The sequence below is a fragment of the Bufo bufo genome, chromosome 2 (genome assembly GCF_905171765.1).
Source record: "Bufo bufo chromosome 2, aBufBuf1.1, whole genome shotgun sequence".
In the NCBI taxonomy this organism is placed as follows: domain Eukaryota; kingdom Metazoa; phylum Chordata; class Amphibia; order Anura; family Bufonidae; genus Bufo; species Bufo bufo.
The window spans coordinates 352,970,553-352,993,969 of NC_053390.1; the positions used below are offsets into that span (position 1 = coordinate 352,970,553).

A 23,417-nucleotide genomic window follows, 5' to 3' on the forward strand; every position below is an offset into this window, starting at 1 on the left:
CATGCATTTGTATTCAGCCCCCCTCAGTCAATACTTTGTAGGACCACCTTTCACTGCAATTACAGCTGCAAGTCTTTTGGGGTATGTCTTTACCAGCTTTACACATCCAGAGGCAGAAATTTTTGCCCATTCTTTTTCAAAATAGCCCAAGCTCAGTCATTGGATGGAGGGTGTCTGTGAACTGCAATTTTCAAGTCTTGCCACAGATTCTCAATGGGATTTAGGTCTGGACTTTGACGACTTTGACGACAAATTCTGACACATGAATATGCTGTGAACTAAACCATTCCATTGTAGCTCTGGCTGTATGTTTAAGGTCATTATCCTGCTAGAAGATGAACCTCTGCCCAGTCTCAAGTCTTTTGCAGCCTCTTTCAGGTTTTCCTCCAGGATTGCCCTGTATTTAGCTCCATCCATCTTCCCATCAACTCTGACCAGCTTACCTATCCCTGCTGAAGAAAAGCATCCTCACAGCATGATGCTGCCGCCATGTTTACGGTGGGGATGGTGTGTTCAGGGTGATGTGCAGTGTTAGTTTTCCGCCACACATAGCATTTTGCATTTGGGCCAAAAAGTTCACCTTTGGTCTCATCTGATCAGAGCACCTTCATCCACATTTTTGCTGTGCCCCCTACATATAGTGGATATAAAAAGTCTACACACCCCTGTTAAAATGTCAGGTTTCTGTGCTGTAAAAAAATTAGACAAAGATAAATCATTTCAGAACTTTTTCCACCTTTAATGTGACCTATAAACTGTACAACTCAATTGAAAAACAAACTGAAATCTTTTAGGTGGAGGGAAGAAAACAAAAAAAAACTAAAATAATGTGGTTGCATAAGTGTGCACACCCTCTTATAACTGGGGATGTAGCTGTGTTCAGAAATAAGCAATCACACTGTCACGAACCGGCAGGACAGGTAGTGAATCCTCTGGACCAGAGAGGCGATTGCGCGGGTTGTACTAGAGGACCGGTTCTAAGCAGTTACTGGACTTCACCAGAGCCCGCCGCAAGGCGGGATGGATTTGCCGCGGCGGTAACTACCAGGTCGTGTCCCCTAGTAACAACTCGACCTCTCTGGCAGCTGATAAGGCGTGGTACACAGGGAGAAGGTAAGAGCGTAGTCGGACGTAGCAGCGGTCAGGGCAGGCGGCAAAGGTTCAAAGGCGAGTGGACGGTAGCAACGGGTACGGCAACAGGTAAGGCAAACTAACATCGTAGGGAACGCTTTCTCTGAGGCACAAGGCACAAAGATCCGGCAGAAGGCTGTGGGAGGAGAAGGTATAAATGGGCAGTGCACAGGTGCAGCCTAATTAAGTCAGCACTGCCTCTCACAACCTTAACCCTTAATAACCCCTTTGGACCAGGCACCAATCACTGGTGCACTGGTCCTTTGAATCTAAAAGTCCCGGCGCGCGCGCGCCCTAGAGAGCGAGGACGCACACGCCGAGACGCTGGAGTGCTGCCTGGGGGCATACGCTGTGAGCGCTCCGAGGCCAGCAGGGGACCCGGAGCGCTCAGTGTAACAGTACCCCCCCCCCCCCCTTTGGTCTCCCTCCCTTTTTGGTACCGAAGAACTTGCGGATGAGACTGCGGTCCAGGATGTTCTCCTCCGGCTCCCATGACCTCTCCTCAGGACCTCTCCTTGATATATTGTAATCCCTCTCCCTTTCTCTTTTTTGTGATTTCATTTTGAAAACAAAATAAAATATTATTATAAAAAAAGAAAAAAAGAAAAGTATTAGAGGTGTTGAGGGAAAACCAGCTATCCGCTAAGCAAGAGAAATGTGTCTTTGGTGTACAGGAGATACTGTTTCTAGGGCATGTTTTGACTCCTCACGCCTTTAAGATGGATCCTGGTAAGGTTTTAGCAATTAAGGAATGGGTAAGGCCTTCATCCTTAAAGGCTTTACAACGGTTTTTGGGTTTCACTAATTACTACTGTAAATTTATCATGAATTTTTCTGTAATTGCTAAGCCATTGACCGACCTTACTAAGAAAGGGGCGGATTTGGAGAATTGGTCTACCAAGGCCATTTCTTCATTTGAAACATTAAAAAAGGCATTTAGTAGCGCTCCCATTCTGATCCAGCCTGATCAGGAGAGACCCTTTATTGTGGAGGTGGATGCGTCCGAGGATGGCGCAGGAGCAGTCCTTTCACAAGGTCCTGCTAGCCTCACTAACCTGAGACCGTGTGCCTTCTTCTCTAGGAAATTCTCTCCCACGGAGAGAAACTACGACATAGGGAATAGGGAGCTGCTGGCTATTAAATGGGCATTTGAGGAGTGGAGAAATTTTTTGGAGGGGGCAAGGCATCGAGTAACTGTTGTCACTGATCATAAAAACCTAATGTTTCTCGAGTCCGCTAAGAGGTTGAATCCCTGACAAGCCCGATGGGCTCTGTTTTTTACCCGTTTTGATTTCTCCATTACGTTCAGGCCGGGAAGTAAAAATGTGAAGGCATTATCTCGGAGCTTCCATGCTTTTCAACCCACTGAGACGCCGCCTGAATCCATCCTACCAGCAAACATCTTAGCGGCTCTAACCCAGGATATCTCGGCTCGCATTACGGCTGAACAACATCTGGCACCGGCATCCATCCTAACAGATAAGTTGTTTGTTCCCGTACAATTTCGTCTCCAGCTGTTGGGTGAGTGTCACGATTCTGCCTTTTGTGGACATCCGGGTGTTGAGGGCACTAAGGATCTGGTTTCTAGATCTTATTGGTGGCCCACTCTGACCAGGGATGTCAAGTCCTACGTGTCAGCCTGTGAGGTTTGTGCCAGGTCTAAGACACCTGGGACTCGCCCTGCTGGTAACCTACGACCCATACCCATTCCCAGTAGGACCCTGGTCCCATATCTCGATGGACTTTATAACTGACCTACCGCTGGCAGAGGGTAAGACTGTGGTTTGGGTAGTGGTCGATAGGTTTAGCAAGATGGTTCATTTCATTCCCCTGTCTAAACTTCCGAATGCTAAAACTCTGGTGTCTATTTTTGTGAGAGAGATTGTTCGTTTACATGGCATCCCGGAAAATATTGTTTCGGACAGGGGTGTGCAGTTTGTGTCCAAATTCTGGAGGGCCTTCTGTCAAAGATGTAAAATTTTGTTGTCTTTTTCTTCCGCCTACCATCCTGAGAGTAATGGGCAGACTAAACGCCTTAATCAGTCTGTGGAACAATTCCTGAGGTTGTATGTTGCTGATGACCAGCAATTATGGGTCAAATTCCTTCCGTTGGCTGAATTTGCTTTGAATAACCGTGTCAATTCTTCTGCTGGGGTCTCCCCTTTCTTTTGTAACCATGGTTTTCATCTCTCTTTTCATTCTGGGTCGTCCGTCTCCTCCTCTAACTCTGAAGCTGATAAACTCTCCTCCGAACTGTGCACAGTTTGGGCCCGGGTTCAATCGAACCTAGAAAAGGCTCAAAGTTCTCAAAAACTCAAGGCCGATAGGAGACGTTCAAGGGGGGTGAACTTTCAGGTTGGGGATAAAGTATGGTTGTCCTCCAAGAATCTATCTCTCAAGGTAGCTTCTAGAAAATTTGCTCCTCGTTTTATTGGACCATATAAGATCACGGAGGTGATTAACCCGGTATCATTTAGGTTGGAGCTGCCCGAGTCATTCCACATTCATAATGTGTTCCATAAATCTCTACTTAAAAAATATTTTGAACCGGTAGTACCATCGAAAGCCTCACCTCCGCCGATTCTTGTTAATGATCCTGTCGAGTATGTCGTGTCTAAAATAGTGGATGTCAGGAAGGTGCGTAACTCCTTGCAGTACCTGATTCACTGGAAGGGGTATGGACTTGAAGAGAGATCTTGGGTACCTGCCAGGGAGGTTCATGCTCCTAGACTGGTTCGTAAATTTCATTTAGAACACCCTGAAAAGCCATCGCCTGAAGTCTTGGGTCCGGTGGCCCCTCGTAAAAGGGGGGGTACTGTAACGGGGTTCCGAAGGTGCACTCGGTCCCCCATTGCCCGCAGAACTGTTGCTTAGCTTTGGGAATGAGGATCTGTGTTTGACCTCATTCCCAGGGCGGCTTTACTGCTGGGTGGCTCCCTGCTCCTAAGTCTGCCTTTAGACTGATCACTCGGTGCTCAACTGGTTGGTCTGTCGGTCATGTGACGCTGGCCACGTCACATGACCCTCACTCCCCACTATAAATACAGGCAGCCTGCTAGCCACAGGTTGCCTGTTAATTTCTAGGTTCCTGGCTATTTGTTGGACTACTGAATACTCACCTGATTCCGTTCCCTGACGATCCTTTTGCCTGCTCCTCCTGTACTGCGCATCCGTCCTGGTATTGTGACCTCGGCTCCCACCTGACTACTCTCTTAGGACTCCTCTTGTACTTCTCTACTCTCCTGGTATTCGACCCCGGCTTCTCCTGACCATTCTTTGCTTAACCCTTTGTACTGCGTAGCGCTCTTGGTTCTGACCCGGTCCGTTCATGTTCCGTATTTTGTCTTGTCTGTCTTCCCTGCACATATCCTAAGTTAGGGACTGTCATCCAGTTGTCCCCTGTCATCAGGACTCGTGAGGCAAGTAGGCAGGGCCAGGGGTGAGGGTGGAGCGCAGTGGTCACTATCCTTCCCCCTGTGTGTGTGTGGACATGACCGTTACAGTGGGTTCCGGCTACTGATGTTAGTGCTAGCCGCCTGTGAGGGCCTTTTACAGGGCACACCCAGAAAAAGTTGGTCTGGGGTGTCCGGAGGTCACCCGAAGAAAGGGGGGTACTGTCACGCCTTGCCCTGTGAATGTGCGGAGGTCTGTCAGACTGGCTGCACATGTCTGACTTTTCTGTTTGTTTTGGTTTGGGTTTGAGCTGAATCCACCTTCCCTCAGGTGTACTGGGTTTGATTGTTATTGAGGCTATTTATCCCTCCTTCCCCCAGTGGCCTGTGCGGGTTATAGTTCTTTCCTGTGAGCTCTGCATGTGTGGTGGATCGTCTGCTACAGCTCTGCTCTAGATAAGTCCTCTCCATTATTTCCAATTGTGTCTTTTATCTAGGCCTCTAGGGAGACGCTTGCTTACTCCGGGTTTGAAGAAGCAGGTTGCCTCCTCCCTTTTCCCTACAGCTTAGGGTTTGCCCAGGGTGTATAGGTTTAGGCACGAGGGCATGTGCATATCCACCATTAGGGTATGCACATGGGCACAGCAGTTTAGGAAAAACTTTTAGGGATCGCTAGGAGGTGACCCTTTTCTCCCTAGCTTTTGGGCCTAGTCATTTGTTCTGTTTGTTTTCCTGTGTTTGGTTATTTACCTACCTATCGTGACAGCCAGATTGTGTCATGGAAAACGGATCCGTACCCATTGACCTATATTATGTGTCAAACGGACAATAAAAACGCTGCAAGCAGCGTTTTGGTGTCCACCTCCAAAGCATAATGGAGACGGAACAGAGGCGAACTGATGCATTCTGAGCGGATCCTTTTACATTCAGAATGCATTAGGGCAAAACTGATCTGTTTTAGACTGCTTGTGAGAGCTCTGAACGGATCTCACAAACGGAAAGCCAAAACTAGAGTGGAAAAGTAGCCTAAGGTTGTTGTTTTTTTTATTTGAGCTTTTGATAAGAAAGTGCCATTGCAACCAACACATTCTGGTGATTGCACAAAGAAGAGGAAGAAGGTAATGTTTTCTTCCATCAGTGTCACCCCATTTCTCAAAAGGAGTTGCGGGGATTGAGTGAATAATCTACCAAACTCGAGACTTAGATATTGAATCCAAAATTACTTTTACCTAGTAGATGTTGTGAACAAGTTTTATTTGCATCCATACTTACAACATGGTCAATACCTGTGCTATAGACTTTATGGATAAAACACAGTTCATGATAGTTTAAAGATCTTCCAGTACAAAACTATGTTAATCATTGATAATGGGAAAAATCAACGTGGCAGTATAAAAAGTCCAACAAGCTTGAGGAGAAACTGGCCAGAGCAAAAACGTGTCAGATCACTGGGGTGGGCTCTCTGAATATAGACTATGTGGTTTATTCAACAGCTCCTGTTAGTATTTGTCTTCTTCCTCTTTTTTGGCAAGTACTTAAAAATAATATGGATGGCAAGAAGTCTCCCTCCTGGACCATCTCCATTACCAATAATTGGAAATCTTTGGACCCTGTGCTTCAATATGAATCCAGAAACATTCAGTAAGGTACTGTTTAATATATATTTACATCACATTTAATGTAATTTTATTATACAGTATGTGGCCAACAAAGAGTTAACCTATAAGCACATTTGTTTTCATAGTGGACCAATGGTTTTATATAGTGTGATGCATACGAATGTAAGAACTTTTTGGGCTTCATTAGTACAACTTTTTCACAGGTGTCTAAACTTTATGGGAATATATATACTGTCTGGATTGGTGAGACACCTGTCATAGTGCTACAGGGATACAAGGCTGTGAAGAATGCAATTGTCTCTCACTCAGAAGAGCTGTCTGGACGTCCAGTTTCCAACCTCATGAAAGACATGTCAAATGGAAAAGGTAGGATCTCTTGTTACATGTCAAGAGCTGACTGAGAAAGCGTACCAAGCATACCAAACATAGGTTGATACTAAACAGGTACATGTATATGCCAATTAAACACACATCACTAGTTAGCAGATTAATTAAAATGGAACTTTTAATCCAGTGATAGCAAACCTTTTAGAGACCGAGTGCCCAAACTGCAACACGGAAATTTAACCTGAATACTACAGTCCAATAGTATATCTCTAATGTACTTTATCATTTATCTATAATAACCTGCCTACATTCAGTGCCCTGCTTGTGCTGTTCATAGTGCGCCCTGCTCTGATGAATGGCAAGAAAATTCTAAGGCATATTGGTAAACCATAGACTTTTTCCAGGGTGCAGGTGCCCACAGAGAGGGCTCCGAGTGCTGCCTCTGGCACCCGTGCCATAGGTTCGCCACCACTGTTTTAATCACAATCAATTAAAAGCTTACTAAACAACTTACTCCCCACTGTCTGCAAGCAGTGCACCTTTTCCCCCTCCTCTGCAGCCCTGTAAAGCACAAAAAGCGCATACAACCTGAAACTACTTCCCTGCATACCCCAGTTGATGAAACTGTACCAGGCGGTTCCACAGCAGCAGAGGATATCCCTTCCTCTGATAATGGGGATACAGAAGCTACCATAAAAGCTATGTTAACAGCTCTGCGCAGATCCTTACAATCAAATCTAACAAGGTTAGTGCACCCCCTGCTTATGTCTCTCTAACAAACGGAAGAGACGGTTTATGGGGGAAACGGTAATAGACGCTCATTATGGCCTCGAGTCAGAAGTAAATCAAATGAAGGTGAAATTGGCAGACCTTGAAGACAGGTCCCACCGAAATAATGTGAATTTTCGGGGGATCCCTTAGTCTGTGGCGCAATCTCATCTGATACAGTATTAACTATAGAAAGGTTCCATTGACTGCCTAAGCCCTCTTACCTGAAAGAACCTTAATAGCTTGCATCGACTTTTATCCAGTTAAAAATTATTTATTGAAGGCAGCTAGAAAGTTGAAAGGTCTACTGGAACCATACCATCAGATTTCCTTATATGCAGACTTATCCACTGCCACGCTACAACTCCTCACACAACATCTGCCTCAACTCACCTCATCACCTCAACTCTTCAAGAAAAGAAAATCTTAAAAAAAGAAAACTGTATCTTTTATCTTCCAAGATCTTAACTATTTCTAAAATTGCAATTGCTCGTTATTGGAAGACCAACTCAGTACTTACCTTGAAGGAGATGATTTCTTTAATAGACCTTACTTGTATGTACGAACACATTATAGCTATAAGTCATTCTAAATTTCATGTATTTCAATTAGTTTGGGTGGCATGGCTATAATATCAGAGAAACTATTCTTAGCATGGCCTCATTGACTGTATGGCATGTTGATCTGTGTACACCAGTGGACTGTTTTTGGACTGTTGTTATACTGTTATGTTTAGTTTAAGCCCTTAAGTAACGGGTCAGTTTCTGGTTTTGCATTTTTATTTTTTTCTCCACACGTTCCAGTAGTTATAATTTTCCGTTCATATAGCCATATGAGGGATCATTTTTTGCAGGATAAGTTGTATTTTTTTGGGCACCATTTAATTTGTCTTGTCTGTTATTGGAAAATGGGAAAAAATTATTTGTGGGGTTAAATTGAAAAAACAAAACAGAATTCCGACAAGGGTTTTGACATCATGACATTCACTGTACTCTAAAAATTACATAATGTCCTTAGGGCTCATGCACACGAACTTATTTTCTTTCTATGTCTGTTTCTTTTGCGGACCGCATGCAGAACCATTCATTTTAATGGGTCCGCAAAAAAAAACAGAAGTTACTCCGTGTACATTCCGTTTCCGTAAATCCGTGTTTCCGTTCCGCAAAAAAATAGAACATGTCCTATTATTTTCCGCATTACAGACAAGAATAGGACTGTTCTATTAGGGCCAGCTGTTCCGTTCCGCAAAATACGGAATGCACATGAACAACATCCGTATTTTTTGCGGACCGCAAAATACATATGGTCGTGTGGATGAGCCCTTATTCTGCGTCTCAATCCGAATATGGCAGTACCAAACTTAAACAGCTTTTTTATTTTACTAACTACTTTTAATAAAAATAAAAACCTTTGAAAAAAATACAAATTTTCTCTGTCAGACCTCACAGATTCTGCAAACAACATCTGAGGGGTTAAATGAGGGGGGTTCAACATCAAAAACAAAACCAATATACAATGAAAACAAACAATACACAAATTAAATCATGTCTAATATTCAAATGGATTTCCCCATTTCCATTGGCAGTGGCAGACACATACAGCAGAGGGCCCCTGTGCAAAGTATGTGACACCCCCCCCCCCCCCCCTTCCCCCCAAGCCAAATTCTCAACGTAACCTATTCCGTCCTAACATAACTTCTTATAGCAATATAGCAATACAAAACATACGCTCCAGCCACCTGATCCGGCAGAGAATGCAAGGAATTGGCCGGACACAAACTCAGGCATGCATCAGTGATTCTGATGGAGCATTCCAGCAAGCTGTTCTCTGCTGGAAGAGCCTGCCAGAATCACTAACTCAGATGTGAAGGTAGCCTAATACAGGTCAACATACAGTGGATATAAAAAGTCTACACACCCCTGTTAAAATGTCAGGTTCCTGTGATATAAAAAATGAGACAAAGATAAATCATTTCAGAACTTTCTCCACCTTTAATGTGACCTATAAACTGTACCACTCAATTGAAAAACAAACTAAAATCTTTTAGGTGGAGGGAAGAAAACAAAAACAACTAAAATAATGTGGTTGCATATATATCGTTTATAACTGGGGATGTAGCTGTGTTCAGAATTAAGCAATCACATTCAAAATCATGTTAAATAGGAGTCAGCATACACCTGCCATCATTTAAAGTGCCTCTGATTAACCCCAAATAAAGTTCAGCTGCTCTAGTTGGTCTTTCCTGAAATTTTCTTAGTCGCATCCCACAGAAAAAGCCATGGTCCACAGAGAGCTTCCAAAGCATCAGAGGGATCTCATTGTTAAAAGGTATCAGTCAGGAGAAGGGTACAAAAGAACTTCCAAGGCATTAGATATACCATGGAACTCATCATCAAGTGGAGAAAATATAGCACAACAGTGACATTACCAAGAACTGGACGTCCCTCTAAAATTGATGAAAAGACGAGAAGAAAACTGGTCTGGGAGGCTACCAAGAGGCCTACAGCAACATTAAAGGAGCTGCAGGAATATCTGGCAAGTATTGGCTGTGTGGTACATGTGACAACAATCTCCCATATTCTTCATATGTCTGGGCTATGGGGGTAGAGTGGCAAGACAAAAGCCTTTTCTTACGAAGAAAAACATCCAAGTCAGGCTACATTTTGCAAAAACACATCTGAAGTCTCCCAAAAGCATGTGGGAAAAGGTGTTATGGTCTGATGAAACCAAGGTTGAACTTTTTGGCCATAATTCCAAAAGATATATTTGGCGCAAAAACAACACTGCACAACACCAAAAGAACACCATATGTAGTATACGGGAGTTGTAATACCCGTTACTACCAAAGGTCACTTGGTGTGCTGTTGTCCCTTCTTAATTATGGAAAGTTGTTGTATGTCAGTTTTATAAAATGTAATGTACTGTGTGTATTTCCCTGTCATTGAAACTTGCATGCACAGGCCTGCTAGGGGTGTTATTACAGGTTCTAGTCCATAGAGGGAGCTAGAGAGCCCTAGTTTATATAAGGCCAGACAGGGAAGTGCAAAGCAGACGGAGTCTAGTGTCTGTAATCTACAGTGGGAGATTAGACAATGTCTGAGACAAGTCCAGGCCTGAAGCCTGCTGTTCAGGAGAAGATTCCCTCCTGAATTCCTACATGCTGAAGCAGGAATACCTTAGCCTGAGGAACCATTCAGAAGCTAGGAGAGACTGAGGCAAATATCAGAGGAGCCAGAGGTATTGAGGAAACAGAGGAGGTACTTATGAAAGCCATAATCAAGGATATAAAGCCAGTATTAGGTTAATGGGCCTTGGTGAAGAATTGCTACATTCCAGGATCAGACAGAATTAGAGTGCTAGCTCCTGTGCTGAGAATCCTGCGTTTTACACTCTGTAATTACCCTGCTGTACTGAATTGCCTGCATCGACCGAATTGCAAAATCGACTGTATGCTGAGGAACTGCGTTTCCAATATTGTCTCTGCCTGCAACCTACTAAAGTTGAAGTTCTGTTTAACACCGCGTTTCCTCAAATTATTTCCTGCATCCGCAAACGGCGTGCCACCGTTTACTTGGCACTGGCGTCACGAACTATTCCTACCTATACCTGCCCTTGCAGAGAGTCAGCTGTACCAGGTTAGTGTATATTGCACTACTACACTCAGAAACACCTACTACGCACAACTTGAGTACACTGCACTTCTCTTTTGGCGTCACGAACAGGATACGCACGCTTTATAGTGCAAGAAGCGTGAACTTTGTGCCTTATACAAGTGCCCTGTGACCAAAGTGACAATTTTCCTGTTTAATGAAAGTGGACTTTGTGGACTGAAAATAGTACCCAAAGTGTTCCAAAAACCTCTAAAAAGCGCTGTGCAGGGTTGCGCTACCCAGAGGAAGAAAATCGCCGCATTGGATTGTGGTTTTGTGGACTTTAAACATTCCTGCTTGCTGTCAGTGAACAGACAGCGTTTGTACCTAAAGATGGCCGCTGAGCTGGCTGAATTTACTGCTGCGTCACCTTCATCCCGAAAAGGCGGGAAAAATTGGCGCCTTTCTGAGGAAAAGGCGGGAAGAAGGTCAAGGGCAGGCGCCACGGCTTATCTGGACATTTGCATGTCTGCCAGCATGGACACCGCCTTCCCTATATTGAGATACCTGGGGGGCGGCCCCCCAGTGCAGTGGGAGGAGCTGGCTACTTTAATTGACGCGACCCTATCGCTCTCCTCAGTAGGATCGAGCATGTTGGATTGTGAGCAGAGTGTTGCTGCAGCGTCCGCACCTGTAATTGACATGTTGACTGACACCGGTGTAGAGCCAGAGGAGGCTCCACCGGCCTACGCTCCGGGACCGGAGCAACCCGCCTGCCGCACCAGGGAGAAGGAACCCGAGCCCTACTATGGCTCATGGAGGGACTTTTTTCAGCCATCGTTCAAATGGTCTTCCCTGATGGCGGAGATCCGAGAGGCCGCTATCAAGCGGAATACTAAGACTAAGATCGTGTATGAGGAGCTAACCAAGACCATACATGAAAGACATACGCACACCCAACCCCGCCTGGAAAGGAGAAAGGGAGTGGTGCTGTCGTTTGACAAATCCCGTGGCTACGGGTTTATTCAGGACTATCTTACTGGCAGAGACCTCTATGTGAATCGCAGGTCTGTCAAGAGAGACTACCTCCCTTCGTACCAGCACAGCCTCCGCGAGGGAGAGGAAGTGGAGTACACCCCTGCCGAGAGCCTGCGAGGCCCCTATGCGACTGCTGTGACCCGTCCGAAGCGAGGACCTGAGGATTGGGAGGCAGAAGAAGGAGAAGACTACTCTGGCTGCGAGCGAGAACCGGAACGCTCTCCAGAGCCGGCCCATCACGCCTTCCAGGAGCGGAGCTCCTTCATTGGGCCGAACGTCTTCTGGCAGCCAACCGTGTTGGAGAAATGGGTGAGCCCCTACCCTTCCCCCGAGCTGCCACGTCGGGAGAAGACACTATCTGAGCTGGAGCAGCAAAGAGGATTGAGTGCTACCTTCCAGAACATCCGGATGGGACGGAGACCAGAGGCAAGTCCAGAACCTGAAGAGGCCGAGTCTGCATCAGCGGTGACTGTACCTGCGCCGGAGGCGCCAGCAGAGAACAGCGACTCCGACACCGAGAGTATTGGTGAGCAGATCGTCCGGCTGGAGGAGAAGTTGCGGGAGTTGCGTAAGACCTACACCGCCAGGATCCAGACACCGCCGAGGAAGGATGAGGTAAGGGTGCCTGTCACCACCCGCCGACCGCCTTCTGTTGCCACCGCTCCGTCAGTGCCCCAGACCGGACCCGCGATTGCCGTAAATTGCTGCACCCAGAGCACCGGACCGCTTGCTGCGGCGGTGCCAAGCACGTCACACCCTGCAGTGATCATGCCAGGGCCGGCACGGTCCACCAGAGGGTTCACCCCTAGGCCTATGGGGCCTATACCTATTAGGGGCCCCTTTACCCTACAGCTGCCCCCTGACACTGTTATGTGGGCACATCCTCCTGTAGAAGAATACTACAGACGGTACTTGCCAGCGGAGCCAAGTGGATATGATGTGCCACTGTAATCAGCCTGCTAGGCCTTTGATTTATTTCCTAAGAAGTTAATGTTAACCCTTCCAGGACAGGAGTCCTATGTTGCTGGTCCTTTGTTGCGGCTGCCAGTTTGTCCACGGCTCAGTGGTGGGTGTTGACCACTGAAATTACAAAGTCAGCAAGGCCAGGCTTGTTTTCCAGGATCTCCTGCCTGCTTTGGTACCCCACGCCAAGTTGTGGCCTGTTCCTTTGTTGCACCTTTTACCCTTCACCCCCTTTTCAGGTTGATAAGGGGTTTTACAGCACTTTTCCTGCTGTCATTTTATTGTGCAACCTGTTACTAAGGAACCGTGCCCGGAGACAGACTCAAAAGGACCTGAGCCTCCGAGATTCTTACGCTTTTAAAAGTATTGTGCCCAGAGATGGACTCCACCGCACGAGAGCCTCTGTGATTTAATGAGAAATAACCTGGGTACGGACTCATGTTTGTTATTTGAGCCTCCAAGAACTTTTATACCGTTTTCTACTGTTTTATCATGGACTTATTCATTGTCATGGACTATCCTGGTTATAATGTTACGCTGTGCCAGGTCAGCGCCCCCGTTCCATTCACTATCCTGAGAGAAGAGAACGACGCCCCTTGTCACCACACTTCATTTTTGCCAATTGGACCTGATGTCAATATAAATGCAGATGAATTACATGTATGTATGCCTGCATGTCTCTTTTTCTATTTCAGGTAGAGATTCCAGTTGGGAGACCCAGGATGGAGTACGAGGTCGTACTCAGCTTAAAGCAGTGGGGTATGTAGTATACGGGAGTTGTAATACCCGTTACTACCAAAGGTCACTTGGTGTGCTGTTGTCCCTTCTTAATTATGGAAAGTTGTTGTATGTCAGTTTTATAAAATGTAATGTACTGTGTGTATTTCCCTGTCATTGAAACTTGCATGCACAGGCCTGCTAGGGGTGTTATTACAGGTTCTAGTCCATAGAGGGAGCTAGAGAGCCCTAGTTTATATAAGGCCAGACAGGGAAGTGCAAAGCAGACGGAGTCTAGTGTCTGTAATCTACAGTGGGAGATTAGACAATGTCTGAGACAAGTCCAGGCCTGAAGCCTGCTGTTCAGGAGAAGATTCCCTCCTGAATTCCTACATGCTGAAGCAGGAATACCTTAGCCTGAGGAACCATTCAGAAGCTAGGAGAGACTGAGGCAAATATCAGAGGAGCCAGAGGTATTGAGGAAACAGAGGAGGTACTTATGAAAGCCATAATCAAGGATATAAAGCCAGTATTAGGTTAATGGGCCTTGGTGAAGAATTGCTACATTCCAGGATCAGACAGAATTAGAGTGCTAGCTCCTGTGCTGAGAATCCTGCGTTTTACACTCTGTAATTACCCTGCTGTACTGAATTGCCTGCATCGACCGAATTGCAAAATCGACTGTATGCTGAGGAACTGCGTTTCCAATATTGTCTCTGCCTGCAACCTACTAAAGTTGAAGTTCTGTTTAACACCGCGTTTCCTCAAATTATTTCCTGCATCCGCAAACGGCGTGCCACCGTTTACTTGGCACTGGCGTCACGAACTATTCCTACCTATACCTGCCCTTGCAGAGAGTCAGCTGTACCAGGTTAGTGTATATTGCACTACTACACTCAGAAACACCTACTACGCACAACTTGAGTACACTGCACATATCCACAGTGAAGCATGGTGGTGGCAGCATCATGCTTTGGGGCTGTTTTTCTTCAGCTGGAACTGTGGCCTTAGTTAAGCTAGAGAGAATTATGAACAGTTCTAAATACCAGTCAATATTGGCACAAAACCTTCAGGCTTCTGCTAGAAAGCTGAACATGAAGAGGAACATTATCTTTCGGCATGACAACGACCCAAAGCATCCATCCAATAAAGTTTTGGAATGGCCCAGCCAGAGCCCAGGCCTGAATCCGATTGAAAATCTGTGGGGTGATCTGAAGAGGGCTGTGCACAGGAGATGCCCTCGCAATCTGACAGATTTGGAGTGTTTTTGCAAAGAAGAGTGGGCAAATCTTGCCAAGTCAAAATGTGCCATGCTGATAGCCTCATACCCAAAAAGACTGAGTGCTGTAATAAAATGAAAAGGTGCTTCAACAAAGTATTAGTTTAAGGGTGTGCACACTTATGCAACCATATTATTTTATTTTTATATTTTTTCTTCCCTCTACCTAAAAGATTTCAGTTTGTTTTTCAATTCAGTTGTACAGTTTATAGGTCACTGACATTTTAACAGGGGTGTGTAGACTTTTTATATCCACTGTACCTCTTCCATCCAGTGGCTTCTCCTTTGATGTAGATGTTCTCTGTCCTCATCTTCTCCTTTCAGACCACACCGCCATGATGATTTATTTCAGCCATCTCTTCTCTCTGCAGAGTTTAACAGACAGACATCTTAGTTTCCTAGTTTTCCATCATCCTCCCACCTTCTGAACACCCCATCCTACCACCTCTAATATTGTACCTGCTGTGTTCCCTATACTAGTTACACACAGATAGTTTCCCTTCAATAATTATTGCCACACAGTGTCCTAAAAAATAACTGCGCCCAGGAAACAGTGTCCCTGACAATAATAGTGTAAACATAATGTTCCCCAAAAATAATTGTGCTAAGCTGATACCGTGCCAGTGTGCCCACCAAAGTAACAGTGCTCCCCAAAGTCCCACCAATAGAAATAATTATCTACCACACAACATGTAGTAGTAATAGTGCCCCTACAGTAATATTGTTCCCACTGTGTCCCAGAAGTAATAATCCTCCCATAGTGCTCATACTAGTATTCAAGGCCCTCATAGTCCCTCAACTGTAATAAAGCCCACTATAAAGCCCCGGGTAGTAATAATTGTCTTTATAATGTGTAAAAAAAATACCTCCTCTACAGGGGCACTAGCCCCCTGTAGAGCCAATGTCCCCATAGTATCCTCATAATGTGTGCCAATGCCCCCTACTGCGTGCCCAAAAGACCCTGTTAGTGCCCCCAGTTGAGCCAAGGTGCCTATAGTGCCCTATAATTTTCGCCAGTATAAAATACTCCTATATTGTGCAACAAAAGTGCGCCTTCCCTTGTCCCCATGGTCCCTGACAATGTGCCAGTATAAAATGCCCCCATAATGTGTGCCAGTATAATGCACCTATATAATGACCCCAATAGTGCTCCTATTCCCCCATTCTCCATAGTGGACCCCATGTGTGCCAGTATATAAGATAGGGTCACCAGTAGATGCCCCCATAGTGCTCCCTTCCTTCTCCATAGTGCCCCCATGTGTGCCAGTATATAAGATAGAGCCTCCATCTTGCTCCTCCCCCTCAATAGTGCCCCCCATGTGTGCTAGTATATAAAATAGGGTCCCCATAGTGCTCCTCCTCCTCCATAGTGCCCCCCATGTGCCAGTATATAAGAGAGGGCCCCCCCATGTGTGCCAGTAACTAAGATAGGGCCCCCATAGTGCTCCTCCCCCTCCATAGTGCCCCCCATGTGTGCCAGTAACTAAAATAGGGCCCCCATAGTGCTCCTCCCCCTCCATGTGTGCCAGTAACTAAGATAGGGCCCCCATAGTGCTCCTCCCCTCCATAGTGCCCCCCATGTGTGCCAGTAAATAAGATAGGGCCCCCCATAGTGCCCCCCATGTGTGCCAGTATATAAAATAGGACCCCAATAGTACTCCCCCTCCATAGTGCCCCCCCGATGTGTGTCAGTATTTGAAATAGGGCTCCCATAGTGCTCCTCCTCCTCCATAGTGCCCCCATGTGTGCCAGTACATAAGATAGGGCCCCCAGTAGATGCCCCCATGAGTGCCAGATAGGGCCCCTAGCAAAGTGTAAGTAAAAAATAAATAAACACATAAACTTACCTCCTTGCCGCTTTCAGCAATGCGATACAATCCTATTCCGGCCTGTGTCCCGTGGTGTATGGCTTAGGTGGCGCGATGACATCATCGCTCCACCTGCGCCTGCCTCTGATAGGCTCCAGGCACTAGGCCTGCAGCCTATGAGAGGACTGGGGAAGGAAGATGCCTTTCCCCTGCCGCAGCATCCATATGTATCGCCGTCCTAAGGACGGCAATACAAATGAATATAGAAAGATGAGCGCTTCCACAATGGAAGCTCTCATCTCGCCCTGCTGCCAGTAAGAAGGGGCCCTCTCCTGCACTGTGCCCCTGTGCAGCCGAACCAGCTGCACAGGTGATATGTCCGCCCCTGCCCATTGGTTCAACAAGGGACCATATCAGACAAATACAATGAAGGTTGCATATAGGTGTAACATTTGTGTAAAGCAGCAAAAACAATAAAAGCTATCTGCACTTGAGCAACTATGCATGCTTTATTAACAGCTATATCGTGATGACACAGATATATAATTTAGAGCACTAAGCAATAAACTTGATAAGGGGGAAAGAGCTCACAACCCCAGCAGGATAGGAGCATGAGGGGCAACCAGAATCCCAAATTTAAATTAGCCCATTTGACAAAAAGGATTAGAAAGGTAATTTGATATGATGCCAGCTGATGCTAGACATGTTAATTTGCATGTAATTTTCCCAGAAACTGAGCGAAGCATTGCCTAGCCTACAATAGTCATTATGTATATTAACTGGTTTCCATAGCAGAAATAGTACTCAGAGGTCCCCCAAGGCCTCTCAACTGGAAAAGATGATTCTATCTGATTTGCTCTTGTCCTGAAAGATCTTGTTTCAGGTGTGTGACTGGCTTAACTATTTTCCTAGTTTTACTATGTAAGTATGTTTAAAAGACTGGAAGGGTATGCTATATTTATTTATTATAGTCACTTATATAGCGCTACTATATTTCACAGCACTTTACAGACATTAGCATCCAACTGTCCCCAATGTCCACAATTTAAGTTCCCAATCAGTATGTCTTTTGAGGAAACCCACACAAACACAGGGAGAACATACAAACTCCATGCAGATGTTGACCTTGGTCAGATTTGAACTCAGGACCCCAGCGCTGCAAGGCACCAGTGCTAACCACTGAGCCACCATGCTGAAAGCTGAATTCAACATGTTTTTGACGTGCAGATGTCTTTGTATTTGTCTGAAATGAATTGCATAATATTTGGGTTTGTTAGAATTAGGGTCCATTCACACATCTGCAACGTGTTTTGCAGATCCACAAAACACGGACAGCAGCAATGTGCGTTCCGCATTTTGCGGACCACACATTGCCGCCACTAATAGAATATGCCTGTTCTTGTCCGCAATTGCGGACAAGAATAGGACATGTTCTATTTTTTTTCGGGAACGGAATTGTGGACCCGGAAGTGCAGGTCCGCAATTCCGTGTCCAGGCAGCACATCGTGCTGCCCCATAGAAATTAATGGGTCCACAATTCCGTTCCGCAAAATGCAGAACGAAATTGCGGACGTGTGAATGGACCCTTAAAAGGGTATTCCAAGATTTTAATACTGATGACCTATCTTCAGGATCCATCACTATCTGACCAGTGAGGGTCCGAAACCCAGGACCCCCTCCCATCAGCTGTTTGAGAAGGCACCGGTGCTCACCAAGCACAGTGCCGTACACAGTATAGCAGCTGTGCTTGGTGTTGCTAGGTTATGTGACCAATGAACGTTTCATCATTCAGCCTAAGACCTCATGCACACGACCGTTGTTTTTGTCCGCATCCGAGCCGCAGTTTTTGCAGCTCGGATGCTTACCCATTCACTTCAATGGGGCCACAAAAGATGCGGACAGCAGTGTGCTGTCCGCATCTGTTGCTCCGTTCCGTAGCCCCGCAAAAAAAATATAACATGTCCTATTCTTGTCCATTTTGTGGACAAGAATAGGCATTTCTACAATGGGCCGCCCGTTCCTTTCCGCAAATTGCGGAAAGCACACGGGCGGCTTCCGTATTTTGCGGATCCGCAATTTGCGGACCACAAAAAACGGAACGGTCGAATGCATGTAGCCTAAGGAAAGCTGAAAGAGAGCCATTGCGCTACTGCGAGCAGGCTGCCTTCTCAAACAGCTGATCGTGGATAGGTCATCAATATTTAAGTCTTGGAAGAACCCTTTAAGGCTGTGTAAATTCTTTCTAGCATTTTCCGAATTCATCCATAGTTTCCCAAAATTTCGGATTGTAATGAACCTACATTTTTGGGATTCATTTCAGACAAACCGGCGTGAGACTCCCCCCCCAACATAAATTTCAACTGAAAGTCAATATTCGTAAATCTTCTAGACTCATGTTCATTTGCTAGGGCTTTTTAGAAAAAAAATATCTCTTAGGAGACTAGAAGGTGTTATATACCAATTTGTAGGTTAATTGAAGCATATTTGATTAGTCCAGTATTGATTCTGGTCAGAATTTAACTTTTCAAAAAGTTTGAGAAATCAAAGCAAACTTTTTTTTAATTTTTTTTATTCAGGATGAATTCCAAATTGAAAGAATTTATTTGCTTACCTCTACTATGTATATTTATACACATCTCCTTGTGCTAGATGATCAATTTAATCCTAATATTATTTTCGCTAAGTTTATGGTGGCAGCTAGTGTTGAGCAAATCAAAGTGAGGCCTCTTGCACACGAACGTTGTGCATCCATTCCGTGCAAGTTGCGGTCCCCAATGCACGGGCAACATCCATGCGGCGGCCGGGACGGATCGAGACCCATTCAACTTGAATGGGTCCGTGATCCGTTCGCACCGCAAAAAAATAGAACAGGTTCTATTTTTTTGCGGTGCAGAGGCACGGACAGAAACGCCATGGCAGTTTTTTCCAGAAAGTTTAGAATTTTTTTTCGGTACTAGAAAGCAAGAAAAACTTCACATGTGGGGGATAGTTGTAATTATAATGACCCAGAGAATAAAAGTAACAGGTCAATTTTACCGCATAAGAAACTGTGGCTGAATGGTGTTTTTTAATATTTCCACACCATTTGGAATTTTTTTTTCCTGCTTCCCACCACATTGTATGCTACTGTAAATGGTGCCATTAAAAGGCACATCTTGTCCCGCAAAAAATAAGCTTTCATACGGCTATGTGACTGTAAAAATAAAAAAAAGTTATGGCTTTGGGAGGGCTGGTAGTAAAAAATCAAAACAGAAAAACAGAAATCACCCAGTCTTGAAAGTGTTAATAGGTTTCTCTAATGTAAAAAAAAAAAAAAGTAAAACCTTGAACCAATGATCTTTTTCATTTCCCACTCCTTTAGGTATTGTAGTGTCAAATGGACATATCTGGAAACAGCAGAGACGATTTAGCTTGATGACCTTAAGGAATCTTGGATTAGGAAAACATGGATTGGAGTCACGAATACAGAAAGAAGCTCAGGGTCTTGTGGAGATCTTAGCAACCCAGAATGGTACTTAACAATTTTTTCTGTCAGTTTCATTTCTGTACTCAAGGTATAACTAGAGGCCATTTTTATTAACTTTATTAAACAAAATGTGAAGTAGATACATGTGACACCTGTGCACACATGTATACCATACCTTTGGTGATTGACTTAAAAACCTCAGAAAATGTTGAATTGGGTTGAAGCAATTGTTTATAAAGAACTTAAAAAGTTTCAAATTTGGTAGTAAGTTTCATAGTCATTCTCCCAGACCACATTCAGAATAAAGTCAAAAATCACTTCAAATACACAGAAAATTAGGTTCAAAGGGACCGAAGGTGCCTCAGAAGAAAAACAAGGACTCCAGCGCTCATCCAGTTGAAATAAAATCCTGCTTTATTGGTTGCTAAACATAATGTGTTTGGGGACACAGCCCCTTCTTCAGATGATTATGAATATATACTTCTGAAGAAGGGTCTGTGTGTCATGCCCCACTCTGACGATGTGCGGAGGTCAGCCAGGATTGCAGCATGAGTCTAACATTTGTTTTGATGCTGTGCTGGATCCGCCTCGCATCAGGTGCACTGGGTGGAGTCATTAGTTTAAATGGTCTCCAGCTAAAGTGCTCTGAGCGGATTATACTGTTCATTCGTGTCTGATAAGTTTGGAAGGAAGGTTGGCTGTTTGTTCCTGAGAGCAGATAAGTGTCTTTTCTTGTTTGGTTGTTTATGTCATCTTACCCATCCAGGTTCTGTGCGAGCTGGCTGCTCCTTTCTCCCCACTTCACCATCTCAGGGAGTTCAGGGTTCTGTTAGTTTAGGCTGGTGGACACAGCAAATCTACCATCAAGGTTTGTCTGTGGGCTGAGCATTGCAGGGAAAGAGGTCAGGGATAAATTAGGAGGTGACCCTTCCCCTGTCTCTCGTCCAGAGCCTGGTTGGTGTGTTGTCTGTTTAACTGTGCACGTCCGCCGTGACATTATAATCCGCCATACTGTGACTGCCATTGCTCAGCGTTTTTGTGATGGCGTCAATTGATGCACTGGTTGACCGCATGCAGGGTTTGTCCCTGGAGGTTGCGGATCTACGTAGTATGGTCACACAGTGTCGGCTTCAGGTACAGGTCAAATTGTTGGGGAGCCTAAAGTCTCTCTTCCAGAGAAATTTGCAGGGGGTACTGATGATTTTTTCTGTTTCAAGGAATCATGTAAGTTGTACTTTCGATTGTGCCCATTTTCATCAGATAATGAGGATCAGAAGGTGGGTATCGTCATGTCTTTGCTGAAAGGGGACGCGCAATCCTGGGCTTTTTCCCTGCCGCCCGGTTCTCTGGCTCTCCGGTCGGTGGAGGAATTTTTTAAAGCCCTGGGATTGATTTACAATGACCCAGATCGAGTTTCGATGGCAGAGTCAAAATTACGTAACTTACTACAGGGTAAACATACTGCTGAGGTTTACTGCACAGAGTTTAGGAGGTGGGCTACTGAGTCAGAGTGGAACGACCCCGCGTTACGTAGCCAGTTTTGTCAGGGGTTATCTGAAAGGTTGAAGGATGCTCTGGCTTTTCATGAATACCCAGATACTTTGGAAAATGCAATGTCTTTGGCGATACGTTTGGATAGACGTATCAGAGAGAGGTGTGTGGGTCCCTCTGTGCAGGGGATTCCTCCTGCGTGTGGTTTTGTTTCACTAGCTGCCCAGGGTGATATTGCTTGTTATTCTGGAGTAGGAGAGAAACCCATGCAATTAGGTCAGATATCTATCCATTCGGATAGTAGAGACTTTCGTAAAGCGCACAATTTATGTTTCTTTTGTGGAAAGAGGGGTCATTTTGTTTTTTCTTGTCCGTATGTTGAATCACAGGGGAAAGTGATAAAGAAAAAAGAAAAAGAAAAAAAAAGACTGGTATGCAAGTTCCCTGCAGTTCCCATTTTCTCCTTTCAGCAATGGTGGCGCTAGAGTCTCGAAATGTGTTTTGTTGATGTTTTTCTTGATTGTGGTGCTGGGGTAAATTTAATTGACTTTCTGTTTCTTGAGGGTTTGGGACTAAGTATTTGCACGTTAGAGAACGAGATTCGTGTTTTTGCCATTGATTCTTCCCCTCTTTCTCAAGGGAGCCTTACTAACGTTGTTCATGATATTCATTTAAGGGTGGGTGATTCACATGCTGAGATTATTTCCTGTTTCGTCATGAAGGATTTGCCAGCTCCAATAGTTTTGGGGTTGCCATGGTTGTCTAAACATAACCCAATTATAGACTGGCAGGCAAGACAAATCATTGGTTGGAGCAAGTTTTGTTCGGATAATTGTTTTGTCACATCTATTTCTGAAGTGTCCGTTACGGCCTTGCCTCAGTATCTCTCAGATTTTTCGGACGTGTTTGCGGAGGGTGGGGCTCAGGAATTGCCCCCTCATCGTGACTATGATTGTCCTGTGAATCTCATTCCAGGGGCTAAGTTGCCCAAGTCTCGGCTCTACAACCTCTCTCAACCCGAGAGAGAGGTCATGCGAAAGTATGTCGCCGAGAGTTTGGCAAAGGGTCATATTAGACCATCTAAGTCTCCAGTGGCTGTAGGTTTGTTCTTTGTGAAGAAGAAAGATGGATCACTGAGACTGTGTTTGGATTTCCGGGAGCTGAATCGTATTACAGTCCGGTCTCCATATCCCCTGCCTTTGATCTCTGATCTTTTTGATCAGATTGTTGGAGTCAAGGTGTTCTCCAAGTTGGATTTGAGAGGAGCATACAATCTGATCAGGATCAAGGAGGGGGATGAGTGGAAAACGGCCTTCAATACGCACGAGCGTCATTTTGAGAACCTGGTAATGCCTTTTGGGTTGACGAATGCGCCAGCGGTATTTCAGCGATTCGTCAATGATATTTTTCATCATTTGGTGGGGAGGTTCGTAGTAGTCTACCTTGATGACATTTTAATTTATTCTCCTGCTCTGAAGACCCATCGGGATCATGTGAGACAGGTTTTGACGATCCTGCGGGAGAATAAGTTATACGCCAAATTGGAGAAATGTTTGTTTGCGGTGCAAGAGCTTCCATTTTTGGGATACATGCTTTCTGATTCTGGTTTTCGTATGGACCCCGAAAAGGTCCGGGCGGTTCTGGAGTGGGATCGACCGGAGAATCAGAAAGCTTTGATGCGATTTTTGGGGTTTACAAATTATTATAGAAAATTTATTTTGAATAATTCCACGTTAGTCAAACCTCTTACTGATATGACCAAGAAGGGCGTTGATGTCTCTGTCTGGTCGGATGAGGCATTGCAGGCCTTTTCGGCTATTAACCACCT

The 23,417-nt window shown here is 45.1% G+C and overlaps 1 protein-coding gene across 1 annotated transcript in view; it reads left to right on the forward strand.

Moving 5' to 3' along the window:
- Nucleotides 1-5,942: 5,942 nt before the first annotated feature.
- The window catches only part of LOC120989179 (cytochrome P450 2J6-like), a 103,698-nt gene continuing 86,223 nt past the window's right edge, over nucleotides 5,943-23,417 (forward strand). Inside the window, exons 1-3 of the mRNA XM_040417104.1 lie at nucleotides 5,943-6,169; nucleotides 6,346-6,508; nucleotides 19,994-20,143. Of these exons, the coding sequence (XP_040273038.1) occupies nucleotides 5,999-6,169; nucleotides 6,346-6,508; nucleotides 19,994-20,143 (484 nt within the window). The 5' untranslated portion in view covers nucleotides 5,943-5,998. The remainder of the gene's footprint in view (nucleotides 6,170-6,345; nucleotides 6,509-19,993; nucleotides 20,144-23,417) is intronic.